This window comes from Salvia miltiorrhiza, chromosome 5 (assembly GCF_028751815.1).
Source record: "Salvia miltiorrhiza cultivar Shanhuang (shh) chromosome 5, IMPLAD_Smil_shh, whole genome shotgun sequence".
NCBI lineage: Eukaryota > Viridiplantae > Streptophyta > Magnoliopsida > Lamiales > Lamiaceae > Salvia > Salvia miltiorrhiza.
In genome coordinates this window covers 23,347,910-23,364,068 of record NC_080391.1, presented here as the reverse complement: position 1 = coordinate 23,364,068, position 16,159 = coordinate 23,347,910, and the positions used below count along the sequence as shown (strand labels likewise).

Genomic DNA, 16,159 nt, shown 5'->3' with positions numbered 1-16,159 from the left:
CTTTATTTGATTACATTCCTTTTTCAATTCTCTATTTGAATCAAGCTAGCACTAAGTACCTGATGGTATTTATCCAATTGAGCAGGATATTATAAGACTAATCATAACTAATAGTACCGAACAACCCCTTAAAGTACACACTTCTATATTAATAAAAGTTCAATTTTTTCCATTGTCTTATCTTGGTAAATGCTTTCCCTATAAATGTTAGTAATATTTAATATTACGGAAACACAAGATTATCATTTAAACTTTCCTCAAATTGCCTTGTTTTTTTTATTCTCTTTGTTGAGTTAGGGGATGGAAGGATTAGGATGGTATGATCTCTCAGCCTTATAAAAGGGAATGAATAGCAGTGAATTATATCAAAAGAGGTGGTCTTGGGTACACCTAGGTGTACCGTACAACTGAGTTGCATCTTCATTTAAATTTTGATCCGTACCCTAATTTGAACCCATATTCAGATCCAAATCATATAAATAACACTATTTTGAGTACGAGTCAACCCAGTTGTACGGTACACCCGGGTGCATCCAAGATTTTGTGATATCACTCCCGCGCCTCCCAAAAATATGCTCCGGCCGAACATGTAATTCCATCTAAATCATAAACTCGATCAAATACATCCAATTTACTGTGATTTAGTGTTCGTTTGGTTCAAGTAGAGAAATGGAAAGAGAATGAAATCAAATAAAAGAGTGGAATGGTAACAATAACCATTACTTTTATTGAGTGTTTGATTTAACAATGGAAATAAATCATTAGTAAGAGATTCCCTTTCTTTTGTTTCCTCTCTATTTTGAGGGGTAACAAATTAAGTGATTGGATTACCCTCAAGTAAGGGTAATGATTATCTCATTACCCAAACCAAACAACAAGTAATGAATTCAATTACTTGATTCCCTTTCCAACCTCTAAAAACACCCAATCAAACGTGGGCTTAATGGTAAAGCTTCAGCTGAATGCAATGAGGTTACGCATCAAGATTTTTCTTGAATTTACACAAGTAATAACAATCCACCATTCAACGTTGCTAAAACCTCTGGAACTGCATTTCCCAAAATGTTCTACAACTTTTCATATGCTACAAGATGAGGTTTCGACTCAGCAAATGGGAAGTAATCAGATGAATTGCTTCAGGAACTCCGTAGCAACGAGCCTCCCTCGTGTATTCACAGACAATTTCAGTTCACTAATCTCTTTATCGATGTCCTGCAGTACAGAGATGCAAATGAGGAGTTAGAAGCCTTCATTTCGCCCACTTTTTTCGGGATTTGGCACAAAGGTTTATAAGATAGATAGTTGGTGTGAAACTAAACATAAACGGGAAATAGATCTGCACCAAATGGTGACTTATAACTCTATTAGCTACAATGTACAATCACTACTTACACTGCATCTATCAGTATATATCCTGCTGATCCACCTCCCTCCTACTTTTAGGGTGTTTATTTTGGGTGATTAAATTTATCATACATATGATCGAATATTTGAAGGTTTACATGATCAATCAATCAAAGAATGGACTAGTATCTATTTTATTTATATCTAAGCTATCACCCAAAGTAAGCACCTCTAACCTCTTAGTCAATGTATCTGGTGATCGTTCCTGATATATAGTTTCTTTGCCACTATTTGGACAGTTAGTTAACATGCATCAATTACTCCAATAGGTGTCAAAGAGCTTGTAACTATTAATAGTATTAAGGAAAATAAAATATTTCCAAGGTTTAAATAAGAGAGGTGTATTTATCGTTTTCTTCGCTAGAGAAATACCTAAGTTCTGTGAAGCCAAAACAAGAATGCGCATATTCCCAGCCAGTTTTCTTGCTATGTGTAATTCATCCAATCAGCATAGTTTACAGATCTTGCAATAATAAAGACAGACTAAAACTAGAGATACTGTCAGTTAATTTTTCTTGGCATATTCTTTAATAATATCTCAGGTAAGACAGAAATATGACATTCTGATAAGCCAAATAATTAACAAATCCAAACAACCAAACACAGCCGAACAAGTTTCTCTTCAATCAATCAAAAGAGTCATGTCATAATTTATTTATGGTTTGTTACCAATATCATTACGTGGCATTAGAAGCATAAGAGAAAACATCCATTTTATACTTATATTAGATATAATGTTAGATGCTTCATCACATGAGATAATTTACCTCCATGAATTGAACTATAAATTCTATCAGTTTCTGCTTCTGCATGTCCTCGCAGTGATAATTGGTAATGAGAAAACTGATGTCATACCCCTGATGAACCAAACAAATCGAAAGGAATACAGATCACGAGGGCATGTCTTGGTAAAATAAGATTAGAAAAACTGAGAATATATCAGTAAGGTGGCCTTGAGATGATATATTCATATTTCTGAAGGTTAAAGCTCTTCACATGGCAAAGGATCCTAAGAATTGTTTTCCAAAGAATGCATGAATAAGTGCAGCTCAACATGAATGCATAGATATCCTTCCAATACCTCAAAGTGTAAAAAACTGTTGAGTAACCAAAAACCATTATGAACACGTGGAAACTCAAAATAAGAAAACAACGGAAGATAGTGGTCTCACTTCCAAAAACTCCAAGATCTATAGCATCGATAGCATTTATTAGATTAGGGTTTATTTCTCAGTTATTTATAGTAGTGGTAGCAGTCGGTCATTCATTGATCAGTTCGAGTTGTTAACAGCATGTTTGTTGTAGGCCTCTGTGGAGGAATTTCTTTCGTTCAGTTAATTCAAATCAGTTTTGCGTCATCTCAATCTTTACTCTACCAAGCATAAGCTTACGATTGCTTTCTAATGCACTTCTCACCAAGCCCTCTGAGTGTTCTACAGTTATTTATTCACAATTACATGATCATTTTGGTAATAGCATAAAGCTCATACAAGTGAGCGAACTTGAGATTAAGCTTTTGGTTTCCTGAAGTTCAGTTGCAAGTGTAGTTTACTTGCAAAAGCAATATTTTGTCCATCATTGTTAGAAACACAGCGGTCATGTACTTGTCAAACCACTGAGTGTTTAGTGCAAAAATAGAATGCCAGAATATATAATCAGTTAATTGGTTCCGATGCTTGACAACAACTACGAACTAATAGTACAACAAAAGCACAAACCTGCACAGGTTTTCTCCTTAATACTTGAAATGCTTCTGCTCTCATGGACAAAAATCTAAGAAACTTCTTTGTCAGTATGTTCTCAAGTTCATCTGCTTGCTTAACCTATATTACAACAATGATAATAAGAATGTCAAGCTTCTCATTTTTTGAGATATCCAAATAGTCTGTGTTAAGAAATATAGTCAACTAGAAAGCATTAGCCAAAGACCTAGTCAATCTACAACTGAAAATAGTCGATCACTCCCATACCAACTAGCAACCAAAAATCAAAAAGTCCAGCCCTACAACAGTCACAAGCCATCCTTCCCACACTGAAAAATCACGATTGTAACAGCTTCGGCAACCATATATTTCAATAATCACCATTATCATCTCTGTTGCCTCATCCCTCCTCTTAACAAAACAAAAGACACTCCTTCCATATAAAGTATGCACATTAAACCAAACAATTTGAACTGAGCATATAACCATCTTGAACTTTGAAGAAATTCAACAGGACTCATACAAGTATGGACCAGTTGGAACACAGGATACAGATATAACTATATAGCAACATCTGTCATTAAAAAGCAGAGTCTTCACCAGTCGATGGATATTATGGTTAGCACTCTTGCTCAAATCTTGAAAAGGTAAAGCTATTACAATAAACAACTAATTGAGATGATTAGCCTACCAAAGAGCAAAGATAGTCTATACATTTCCAATAAACTCAGAAGTAGAAAAATTAAATATATGAAGCTTACCGGAATTTACCTTAAGGCTTATACGCAACGAATTTATAGATGTTTCTATCAAACATTTCTCGGCTTCATTTCTACATATCAGAACCTGGAGACGAAGACACACAAAGTCAACATAATCCAGCAAAAAGCTCAAAGATAGAATAAAATAATCATACTTTAATACAAAAAAAAAAGAACTATCCGATGTTAAACTCTTAAGCCTTTTTAACTTTGGTCGATACAAGTGGATTGCTAGAAATTGCCAAACTATGTAAAATCTTACCTTTTCTTGATTTTAAATGGATGATAACCCAAGATTCGTTATTAAATTGACTTTGAATGACTAAATGGATAATTAGTATCCACCCCAAAGAAATAGGGTATGATTTATCCCATGTAGTATAAATGGGACGTGTTTATTAATTTCATCATATCTAATATCTACTCCACAAAGAAAATTGATACACCAACCAAATTTAGCGGATACAACATGAAGAGAGTTATCATCTTGTAGCTTTAAAATAGTTACAAAAGTTCAGAATCAATGAATAAGGTGGGTGACCTCAAAATAAATTTACAAAGAACAGAGTAAGAGTTAGCAATTGGCATGAATACCAATCAGATGATTCAGATCAAAAGCTATCAAATGCATATAGCAATAGCAGTCAAATATGAAATACAGATGTTGGCAACAAATTGTTAGAAATTGCAGAAAATTACTACTAACTAAAACTGAGCATACACACAAGAACTCTAAGAGTGCATCAGACTATGTAAATAATCAGCTTTTGCCTTTTACATTTTAAGTTACCGATCAAGTTTAATATATTCAACACAATGAAGAAAGTGAAAGAAAAGTGACACTCATCGAAAGGGCTTCAAAGTACATTAAATCTGATGGATCTATAATTATGGTCCAAAAAAGTCCAGTTAATTTGTTAAAAAGCTCTTGCTTTAGGGCTTGTACTTAGTCTGCCAGCTCTAACCCACTTTGAAAATGTTAATGAATGATGCTCATACATAAATATTTTATACGAACATAGACTTAGCAAGTGAAAACTTACAAAGATCCCCCTCCCCAAGTTCCTTCTTCCACTGATTCAAATTTTCTTTTACTTACTAGAGGACCATAGGGACCAGTACAGAGACACAACCCTTCTTAATTTTGAAGTAAAGTTTAGACCGATCAAATGCAATGACAAGTGGAACAGCATAATAAGGAAATAAGAATTCTTACTGGATTCAGTAGAAGCTCTGGACTGGTCCTGAAACCACAAAGCAAGCATTAAAATCTTCCATGTAATAAATTATATATTTAGATGACGCTAGATCTTATATTGACTCATAACAATTAGACATCCTGATACCGGTCGTAGCATATTAAAGAGCGAACAGGAGCTATTAAAGCAGGCATTTTTTATAGTTATAGATAGTGCATTCTCCAACATTGAGGAGTGAGTTCAAAGTTCCAATTACATCCCAATCTGCTAATGTAGTTTCTCATGAAGTCTGTGCCAAAATTGGTACAACTGAGAGATTTTCCCAGCGCTTCAAAGGCAGGAGTGGTGTGTCAAAGTCTCACATACAGATTCCTAGCACAAATTTCCCAAATTTACATGTTCCCTCAACAAAAAAGAAAAGAAAAGAAAAAGACAAATTATGCCTAGCCACCTGATTCCTTCACACTGATTTTCAGTCAAATCCCAGAACACATATATATCTCTCCATTTTGCCCAAGACAATTTTAGTATGGCTCATAATGTACATCCAGTTGGACAGCATTTCCTCTATTAACTAATTATCCCCTAAAAATCAGTAATTCCATCAACTAACTCCCTCCAATTTCACTAACTTAATGCACCACATTCCAAAATTAAAGCTTATTTCGTTCATACAACAAATGAAAGTAACAATCATTAATTTGGTATTTAGTAATAGATAATACATACTTGAGTTCAACTTCTGGTTTATTGTGCCTTTCCACTTCTTGACAGGGAAAATTCTAACAGACAGAAAGTTACAGTATGATCAAATCAAAAAATAAGAAAGAAAAAAAAAACTAAGATACATGTTTAGGGGAAAAACAACAACAACAACAACAACAATTTACGCAATTTCGCAATCCAAAAGAAATTTGGCTTATCCCAAAATAAAAAATGCTGAAAATGAATAAATGCACACCTGCAAGCACAAGGCGGCCTCTAGAGTGTTCCGAATGCATGTTAGGTACAATCGCAATGAGTTCGCCTACAGTTATACAAGCACACTAATTTCCAGAATAAAAAAGAAACAACCTTGTTGTAATTCAGTAAAACATACATCTTCGTGGAAAGAGCTATATGTGTGAAATTGTGTGGGAAAATATCCAAAGAAAATCTTACCATAATCGCGCGATCTGAAAAAGGGTCAATGTAATGACGGATCTTGGATTTTTCGGCTGATGATTGTTGAATAAATTTTGAGTTTGTTTGCTCAATATTCGTCTTTGTTTGGTAAACTTTTTATCAAAAATAAAATAAGTAATATTACTAATATATACACATAATGTGTTTTTTTTTTATATGGAATATGCATAGTTTTTTTAAAAGCTAAAAAAATTAAATAAAAAAAGTTGAAAAAATATCCGACCTGCCGGATTCGAACCAGCGACCTAAGGATAACAGCTGAACGACTACAGTCCTCCGCTCTACCAACTGAGCTAAGGTCGGCCGCTGAGATTTAAGATCACCAGATTTCATAATATCATATCATTAAGGGTTGGTATTGGGTGCGGGTGCCCCGACCCGGATCAAACATGTATATAAAATATTTTAGTAAATGAGACCAAAAGTAATTTTTTGTGCATTGGTAATGTCCGCTCCCTTTGCTCCCTAGGGCTGGGAATTTCGGGATCGGGTAATCGGGTACCCGATACCCGACCCGAAAAAATCGGGTATCGGGTACCCTATACCCGAAAAAATCGGGGTCGGGGTCGGGGTCGGGTATTTAGACTGTGAAAAAATCGGGTATCGGGTATACCCGATCGGGTATCGGGTATACCCGAAATACCCGAATTTTTAATTAAATGTATTTTAAATTATATAATTAAATTTAATTTTTAAAATCAAAAGTTAAAGTTAAAGTTAAAGTTAAAGTTAAAGTTAAAGTCAGAGGGTCTAATTCCCATTTCCGAGAATCGACTTCGTCTTCGTGAATCGTGAGTCTCCCGTCTCCAGCAACTCCCTCGCCCGGCCGCCCCGCCGTTCGCCGCCGCAGCAACTCCCACCGCGACCCTCGCCTCGCCGTTCTTCTTCTTCTTCTTCTTCTTCCTGCTCCGCCCTGTTCTATTCCTCGCACTGTGTGATTAAGGATGTGCGGCCGAGGAAATGGGATGAAAGAAGGGAGCTGTGCGAGCTCCGGCGACGGCGCATCGGCGATTGGCGGCGCGGCTGAGGGAAAATCGAAGGTGGGGGTTGAATTTTGGTGGAATTTTGTTGTGAGTTTTGATGATTTCTTCGATGGAAACTGGAAAGGGGAAACTGAGTCGACTCGGGTAATTTAGGGTACCCGAATACCCGACTCGGGTACCCGAGTCGGGTATTAGGGTACCCGATTTCAATTTCGGGTTCGGGGTCGGGTATAGGGTTTAGGGGATTTTCGGGTTCGGGTACCCGATTTTTTCGGGTAGGGTACCCGAACCCGACCCGATTCCCAGCCCTATTGCTCCCTATATCCGAAGGCTCGTTTGGTTTTCAGTAAATGATTATGTAGGATAATTTGTAACCAGAATATTTAGCGTGGATAATGACATATTATTAATACTGAGTTGGTGTTTGCTATTATGGCTAAATACAGAATTTTGGATTAATAATACTGGATCGTGGAATTAAATTGGGTCATCCGCATTATTACTAAATAATACCAAACACTAGACTGATCTGTACTAAATTAGTTAATACAGTGTATTAACCAATATCAAACACGTCCGAAAGGTACAAGGATTGAAACCCCTTCCTCCATTTGTTTTGCATTACCGTTTTTTTCCTTTTTTTTTTCTTTTCTTTTTTTTTTCCCCTTTTTTTGTGTTCTTTTTATTTTTGTTCCTTTTTTTTCTTCGATTTTTGTGCTTTTCCGTTTTCTTCTTCTTTTTTTGTTACTTTATTTTCCTCTTTTTTTACTTTTTGTTTCTTTTTCACTTTTGCTTTGTTTCAATTTTTACTTTTATAAATATTAATAATTTTTTTTCTTATAATAATAATAATTATTTGATCAAATAACTAGAAGTATAAATTCTAATGAACAAAAGTAACAATTATCGTGAACAAATGGAATAATTTAGAAATATTATATTTTGTTGTAACAATAATTACTTTTTATAACGACAATAATTACTTGACCAAATAACTAAGAATAAAAGTTCTAGCGAGTGAAAATAAGATTACTTTTCTTCACATCAATAACTACTTTTACTTACAAAATATTTATTTGAGGAAATAACTAAAAGTACAAACTCTCAAAAATAAAAGTTTCGATTATCATGAATAAATATAATAATTTAGAAACATTACTTTTCATCACATCAATAGTTACTTTTTATTACGACAATGATTACTTGTAGTAGCCCGCTCTTTTATTATATTTAAATTCAATAATACGATAATTATTATTTAATCTTTCAGTAAATCAAGCCCAGTAATTATTTATGATTTAAATTCAACTTATGACACTGGATTATATTCTAATTGAAGCAGGATTATTATTATTATTTTTTTTCACTAAGCCAGTTAGCTTCGCGTGAGTAAAACCGCGATGAGAATTATTGAGTAAACCAATAATTATTCATTTCAGATTCATAACTGACTTAGGTAAGTCATGTTATTTATTAATCACAATAGAATTATTTTTCTATTTTTATTTCTCGAGTCGTGAATTTATTCCGGCTTGTGAAGAATTAAATCCACGTTATTAATTTAGATATTTTTCCGTATATTAAATTTAGCACGTTGTGCTCCCTCAGCCACTCTATTCTCACTTGTGCTTAGCTTTTATTTTTCCACTCTACATAGTCAAAGAAAAATTTCAACAGACAAATCTCTATTGTCAGCAGAAAATCTCATCACTTAAATTCTTCAACCACGCCTCAATTTAGCCGCACTATTCACCATCTTTTCACACTATCAGCCTCTCCTTAAGTTCAGTATTTACTCCCTTTAAAAGGCATCCTCACTTACCTAAAATCCTTAGCAGCTGCAAAGGATTTTAAACGAAGCAAGATCACCATTCATAACATAGCAGAACATCAACCAAGCATCATTCAAGGTAATTATTATCCCAGTTTACTCTCTCCATTTACATGCTTCGCATTCACATCCCAACAAAATCTATGTTTTAGTATAAGAAGTACTGAGATATTAATTAATGGCATATTTCTACTATAGAATCATCAGACTAGAATCCTTAAACAAGGCAAATGCATCAAGATATACTAAATAGCATGAGAACCAAAAGAACACGCCACTAGCCTTGCATAAACAATATAGAGAACTGAAACTTCAAGTAGACAAGCTTCGAATTTAGTTTTTAGGAAGAAGGGACACGGCCCTGTTCGGTCGAACCGAGACGACGATGATGACGCTCTTGCTACCTCGGCAGAATCTGAGAAATAACAGCAGCGGCATCGTGGAGGGAGGCGGCGACCGCTCGCCGGACTCCAAATTAAGCAACGGCGACTTACCTTCATCCGCCCAACCTCAGCAAAACGCGCTCGGCTTCGAAGAGATGACAGCGACGATGGAGCTCTCTTCGGCTTCAAAACCCGGAGAAACGCTGGAAACGGCAACCTCCTACGGCCTCATCGGAGCCCGAGAACGACAGCAACGGCGTGGCTCGAACGATGTCTACAGTCGCCGGAATCCAGTTGCAGCGGCGGTGGACTCCTCGGCTTGGATACAGATCGAGAGAGAGAGAACCGAAGGAAGCGTGATAGGCGAGAGGAGGAAGAGAGTTTGTCGAGGGAGATTCGGCGGCAACCTCGCCGGCGACTGGAAGGGCCAAGACGCGGACGGCGATGTCTTGATTTGAGAAAGAGAGCCGAGCGGCTGTTGAGCGAGAGAGAGAGATGAGCAGCGTTCATTCTTTTCTCGATAATTTAGAGGGAGCGTGCGGTTTGATAATAAAAAAAGAGAATGAAGGTTTTGCTTTAATAAAGATATAGAAAGAGATTAACTTTAATAAAGATAAAAGGGAGAGAAAGAGGAGAATTGTCGGTAGAGAGAAAGAGAGATAGAGAGGCGTGAGAGATGATAGAGAGAGAACCGAGAGTGAGGACTTATGGGGAGGATTTTGGGCTTTCTCAATTGGGCCTAGTTCATTTAATTTGTTGGGCCTAATGTTATTTATGCATTGGGCTTTGAATTTATTCATTTGGGCTCGAATTAAATTCCTATTGGGCCTTGATTATTTTATTGGGCCTTCATAATTATTCTATTAAGTTTAATTAGAGAAAATTTTAAGACTTACTAATTATTAATTAGTAAGTGAATTAGATTATTTTAAGATGAGTAGATTATTAAAGATTAATAATCCGACCTCATAAGACGAGCTTTAATTCCTTAAATATGATTAGCATCTCATAATTTAATTAAAGGAATATGAGTCATGCATAATCATTTCACGCATCCTCATTTATTGAGATTTTTCGAGAATTAGAATCTTATTTTATTTTCTCGGATTAAAGGTCAAGCACCAGAGTTAGAGCTAAACCGTGAGTCTGCTATTCAGGTGGGCAATTTCTTACGTGTAAGATAAAATGCTAGTAAAGAACTATGCAAGTTTTATGCTTTATTATGCCTAAATGAGTTAAGCTTTATTATGCTTCACGCTAAATGATTTACGCTATGCTGTTTATACTATTTACGCCTATGTAATTTATGCTTTGTTACGCTTTAATAATTTACACTATGCTATTTACTTTATTATGCTTAAATGAGTTAAAACTTTATTTCTCTTTATTATCTACGCTTGTCACGCTTTAATAATATACGCTATGCTATTTACGCTTAATTACGACTTAAATTTTTATTATTTATTATTTATGCTTTGTTACGCTTTTAAGTGATTTACGCTTAAGTGAGTTACGCTTTGTTACGCGCCTATGTGGTTCACGCTTTGTTACGCTTTAATGCTTTACGCTTATTATCTAATGCTTATGTGATGATGTTAACGAAATCGATTCCTGAGCGGATAGCTATCTTGTCAGGATATATATTTATATATGCAACGCGACCGTGAGTCAATGAGAGGGTTGGCCGGTCAAACGTCCGTTGAGGGAGGCCTCTCTCAACGGTACGATGCTAGCGTCTGTTGGGGGAGGCCTCCCTCAACAGTACGATGCCGTGTCCGCTGAGGGAGGCCTCCCTCACGGCGCGATGCCTGTGTTCGTTGAGGATCTTCCTCACGACACGATGCTTATTGATATGACTTTTGATGATGAGGAATGCACTTACGCTATTTATGAATTTGAAAATGATAGTATGCAAAGAACTTGAAAGAAGATTCATGTCGCTTATATGATGCTGTGGTTGATGATAAAATGTTAAGCTTATAATTTAGTTTTTGGCAACTGCCCACTAAGTACTTTTGTACTTAGCCCTGCATATGTTTATGAATGTGCAGGTTGAGCTGTGATGAACGATGAAGTGTTGCTGAGTGGAGCTTTTGTCGAACTTAGAATAGGCTCAGAAAGGATATGTGTCTGCATACATGTATCTCAGTCTTGCCTTCCGCTGCAAACACTGATTATGATTTAGTCAAGTCTATAACTATATGCCAATTACTCTTCAAAGAAATATCTAATGCTTACTCGGGTTCATCGAGTATTTTTTTTTTATTATATGCGTCAATGCTTCAATGTCTTAAATCTTATTTCAAGAATTAATGCTAGATATTAATGTCTATAATCGAGTTATGAATGAGTCAAATATGCCCTTTCTAAACCCCGCTTCTTAAATCCCTTCCCTAGTCACGATTTCCCGGATTAATTATCTCTAATTAAGGCCGGTCGTGACATTACTTGACCAAATATACAAAATTACAAGTTCTAACGAGTAAAAATAATAGTATTACTTTTATACATATCAATGATTATTTTTTCTTACAATAATAATTATTTGATTAAATAACTAAAAGTATAAATTCTCATTAATAAAAATAGTAACAATTATTGTAAACAAATGTAATAATCTAGAAACATTACATTTTATGTAATAATAATTACTTTTTATACGACGATAATTACTTGGCCAAATAGTTAAAAATAAAAGTACAAGCAAATGAAAATAACATTACTTTTCTTCACATCAATAATTACTTTTACTTACAAAAATTATTACTTGAGCAAATAACTAAAAGTAAAAGTTCGCATGAATAAAAATAGACATTGTTGTGAAGAAATGTAATATTTCAAAAACATTACATTTCTTTATAATAATTATTACTTTTTATTACAACAATAATTACAACAAATGTAATAATTTTAAAAAATTATATTTGTGCATATCAATAATTACTTTCTATTATGATAATATTTACTTCATCAAATAAAGAAAAATACAAATTCTCATTCATAAAAGTAATAGTTATTGTGAACAAATGTAATAATTTTAAAATATTACATTTATGGTTATCAATAATTACTTTTTATTATGATAATATTTACTTCATCAAATAAATTATTGACATTAAGAAATTTAACGTTTTTGAAGAAATGTAATATTTTAAAATATTGCATTTTCACGAAAGTATATAAAAAAATACAAAAAAAAAACAATAAATAAAAAAGTACATTTTCACTAAAATATAAAAAAAATACAAAAGAAAAACAATAAATAAAAATAAATGAAAAATAAAGAAAATACCGAAATGATAAAAAAATCAAAATATATTAAAAAATGCAAAAAACAATAAAATTAAAAAGTGCAAAAAAAAGAAAATACTGAAAAGAAAAAAAAAAGAAAATATATAAAAAAATACAAAAAAATAGGAAAATGAAAAAGAAAACATTAAAAAAAACCTGTAAAAAAAACCTCCAAAAAAACGTGAAGAAAATATATAAAATAAAAAAGAAGAAGAAGAAAAACACAAAATGGGGGTTAGGAGCTTGAAACCCGTGACTTTCAATAAGTAAAGGGGCGCCACCGCTGCGCCACTTTATAATTTTGTATATTTCCTCTCAAACAATATATATATAGCTTTAATAGGCGGGTGACCGCACACAAGTTTTTGCGTATGATTAAATGTAACTAATTGTTTTCCTCCATTCTCTTTTCTTATTTGTTTTACGTTGTTGTTATTTCCTTTTCTCTCTCCATTCTTATTTTTTATACTACTCCTTCCGTCCCAATAAACTTGTCCCACTTTCCTTTTTGCTTGCATATGATGGTGTGTGTTCATGTGTGGCTAAGTTTAGGCTTACATATGTTGGTGTGTACCCATGTGTAGTGTAATACGTTGGTGTGTGCCCATATGTACAATGTCTAAGGTTAAAACAAAACTGAAAATGCATTTCAATAAGAAGGTAGAGTGCATTACATCATTTTCCTTACAAAAACTTACTCTAAACCATTTACAAAAGGTATTCCAATATGTGGCAGCCTCTATGACCTCCTATTCTTCCAAAATACAGCCTGCATTAAATCATTTTCTTTACAAAAAATTTACTCTAAACCACTTACAAAAGGTATTCCAATATTTGGCAGCCTTCATGCCACTCCTATTCATGCAACTTGAATACCTAAACCATTCATTTGGTATTCTATTTCATCTAAGGAAATTGAACTTATTCCAAGTGCATTCCTTAGATGATCCGTGCCACTTACAATTTCATTCTCCATGAGATAGTTAATTGTCTCCTTAACTAAATTATGGGGAACTTGTAAGTTGATTGGTAGTTCTTCCTGTCTAATAAGTGATCCTTTCCTCATATGAGAGATTTTGTAGCAATTGTGGCCTTTTACCTTTAGAATTTCAGTCAAAAAACCTTGAAGGCTTAAGAATACCTTGTTGAGTGTTGTAGGAGATAGTTCATCAAATGAACTCTTCACCGCCTCCACTAATGTATCTACGGTGGTACAAACTGATACAGTTTGTAAGCTTTGAATGGCCCTAAACCAACCAAAATCATAATGTTGGTATCTGGTGAATTGGGTTGTTGATGAACAATCTTTATGTCAAACCCATTTGAATTGGCAGCCTGTCTAAAATTCGGATCACTATCTTTAATGTGAGTCCTCTTTTCCCTCCTCTTTTTTCGGTTCAGTTTTTACTAACACTCCAACTTTTGGAGTCCTTAAATTCTATCGCCTAGTAACTTAAAGAATGGAAGTGTTGCATTTTAATTTTCGGTAGACACTAAAATTGAATTAAAATTAAAATATGAATTTAAAATTAAATTGAATTTTTAATTTTAAAAAATTCAGTCAACATTTTATTTAAGTCAAACACAAGAATAATTAAGATAGGGTTAATAGCCAGAAAATACACGAACTTTCATCGGAATTGCATATTGCACACGACCTTCAAAAATAGCCCCATAATACACCACCTTTTAATTTAGTCGCAAATTGCATCATCATCTGACCTAATCCGGGTGCAATTTGCGACTAAATTAAAAGGTGGTGTATTATGGGGCTATTTTTGAAGGTCGTGTGCAATGTGCAATTCCGATGAAAGTTCGTGTATTTTCTGGCTATTAACCCTTTAAGATATACTTACTTTTTGTTAAACATGTGGGCCCTTTTACTTTACAACACTAATTTAACACTCCTTAATCTCAGTGCTTAAAAGAAAGGGGACAAGTTTATTGGGACAGAGGGACAAGTTTATTGGTATTATGAAGCCTAAGTCTCGGTTTTCCAACATTCCCACCTCTTATTGGCATTCTATGGGTCTTGTTCCGATTCATCAAAACAGTCGGGGTAGGAGACGTTCTAATATCTGGGTGTTTGCGGATTTCTCTTTGGCTTCGACTGTGGTTTTTTCTTCTGCTCAGGTGGTTGTTCTGCAGTTCTCTTTCATGGGTTCGGCGTTCATTGTTGCTTTTACTCACGCGGCCTGCGATTATATTGAGCGTCGGCATCTTTGGTTATCGGTTGGCATATTTGTGGTGGGGAACTTCCTTATGATTGGTGATTTCAATGCTGTTTTGGGAGCTCATGAGCGCCGGGGCCGGCGGATTCCGGCAACTACTCCCTGCAGGGAATTCAGAAAGTTCATTGATGAGCATAGCTTGATTCAGCCAGAGTCGTCTGGGCCTTTTTTCACTTGGACTGACCGCAAACGGTATCCCTCGCCGATCGAGTCGATTTTGGATAAGGCTCTTTTTTCCCAAGACTTCTGTGATATTTGGACTTCTTCTTCGGTCTTGGTGCTTCCCAGGTTGGAGTATGATCATTCTCCTATCCTGCTTCGCTGTCTGGATTCAGATATTCATCCTTCTGGCCGGCGGTTCCGTTTTCTCACTATGTGGTGCTGCCATGAGGGTTTTTTGGACCAAGTTAGGGCTTCTTGGTCCCTCTCTTTGGATACTCTTTGTCCCATGGTCCGGGTTATGAAGAAGCTGAAACGTCTTAGACCTGTTCTCAAGTCCTGGAATATGGATACTTTTAGTAACTACAACACTGTTCTGGCCGATCTTCAGCATGATCTTAGTTATCTCCAACAGAGTATTGACAAGGAGGGTTACTCGGATTTGCTTTTCGATTAGGAGGTGGATCTGCAGGCTAAGATTGGGACTCTTCTGATGCGCAAGTCGAATCATCTTAGGCAACAGAGCAGAATTACTTGGCTTTCAGATGGGGACAGGAATACCCGTTTCTTCCACTCTATGGTCAAGTGGTGGCGCTCTTCTCACAAGATCAAACAGCTCAGCATTAATGGTGTGCTTTCTAATGACCCCCCCCTACGATGGCTGCTCACGTGATCGAGTTCTATAGTGACTTATTTGCTGAGCCGACTTCTGATCCGGTTGACAGATCTTAGATTTCTCAGTATATTCCCACTTCGATCTTTTCGGCCTCTGCTGAGATGCTTACTATGGAGATCAGAGACACTGTTTTTTCTATGGATAAGGACAGCGCACCGGGTCCTGATAGTTTCTCTGGAGCTTTCTTTCAGTGTGCTTGGGAGGTTGTTGGGGAAGATATGATTGCTGCGGTCTCTCACTTCTTTACCCGTGGTTATATCCCCAATGGCCTCAATGCCAACCTTCTCTGTCTTTTGCCCAAGAAGTCGGATGCGTTGGTTATCTCTGATTTCCGTCCCATCGTCTTGGGTAAT

General features: G+C 35.4%; 1 protein-coding gene and 1 non-coding gene across 3 annotated transcripts; both read right to left on the bottom strand.

Moving 5' to 3' along the window:
• Window positions 1-959: 959 nt before the first annotated feature.
• On the bottom strand, window positions 960-6,533 carry LOC130986797 (actin-related protein 2/3 complex subunit 4). Of its 2 annotated transcripts, none has more exons than XM_057910339.1 (8): window positions 6,229-6,533; window positions 6,029-6,094; window positions 5,797-5,849; window positions 5,085-5,112; window positions 3,879-3,953; window positions 3,123-3,227; window positions 2,172-2,261; window positions 960-1,212 (listed from the first exon to the last, which is right to left on the bottom strand). In XM_057910339.1, exons 1-8 carry the CDS (start codon window positions 6,229-6,231, stop codon window positions 1,123-1,125), a joined length of 510 nt encoding a protein of 169 aa, XP_057766322.1. In that variant the 5' UTR covers window positions 6,232-6,533; the 3' UTR covers window positions 960-1,122. The 2 variants fall into 2 exon arrangements, with proteins under 2 accessions (XP_057766322.1, XP_057766323.1); XM_057910340.1 differs by lacking the exon at window positions 960-1,212 and adding an exon at window positions 1,777-1,827 and having other exon boundaries at window positions 6,229-6,386.
• TRNAY-GUA (transfer RNA tyrosine (anticodon GUA)) lies at window positions 6,470-6,555 on the bottom strand. The gene is given in 2 exon segments: window positions 6,470-6,505; window positions 6,519-6,555. It is a non-coding gene; the product is annotated as a tRNA-Tyr (tRNA).
• Between the last annotated feature and the right edge of the window lie 9,604 nt (window positions 6,556-16,159).

Bases quoted from the DNA above. Each gene is read 5' to 3' on its own strand.
- LOC130986797 (XM_057910339.1), bottom strand. The intron at 3,228-3,878 runs GTAAATTCCGGT...GTTGTAATATAG, and splicing joins CGTTGCGTATAAGCCTTAAG to GTTAAGCAAGCAGATGAACT. The intron at 2,262-3,122 runs GTTTGTGCTTTT...TTGGTTCATCAG, and splicing joins TAAGGAGAAAACCTGTGCAG to GGGTATGACATCAGTTTTCT.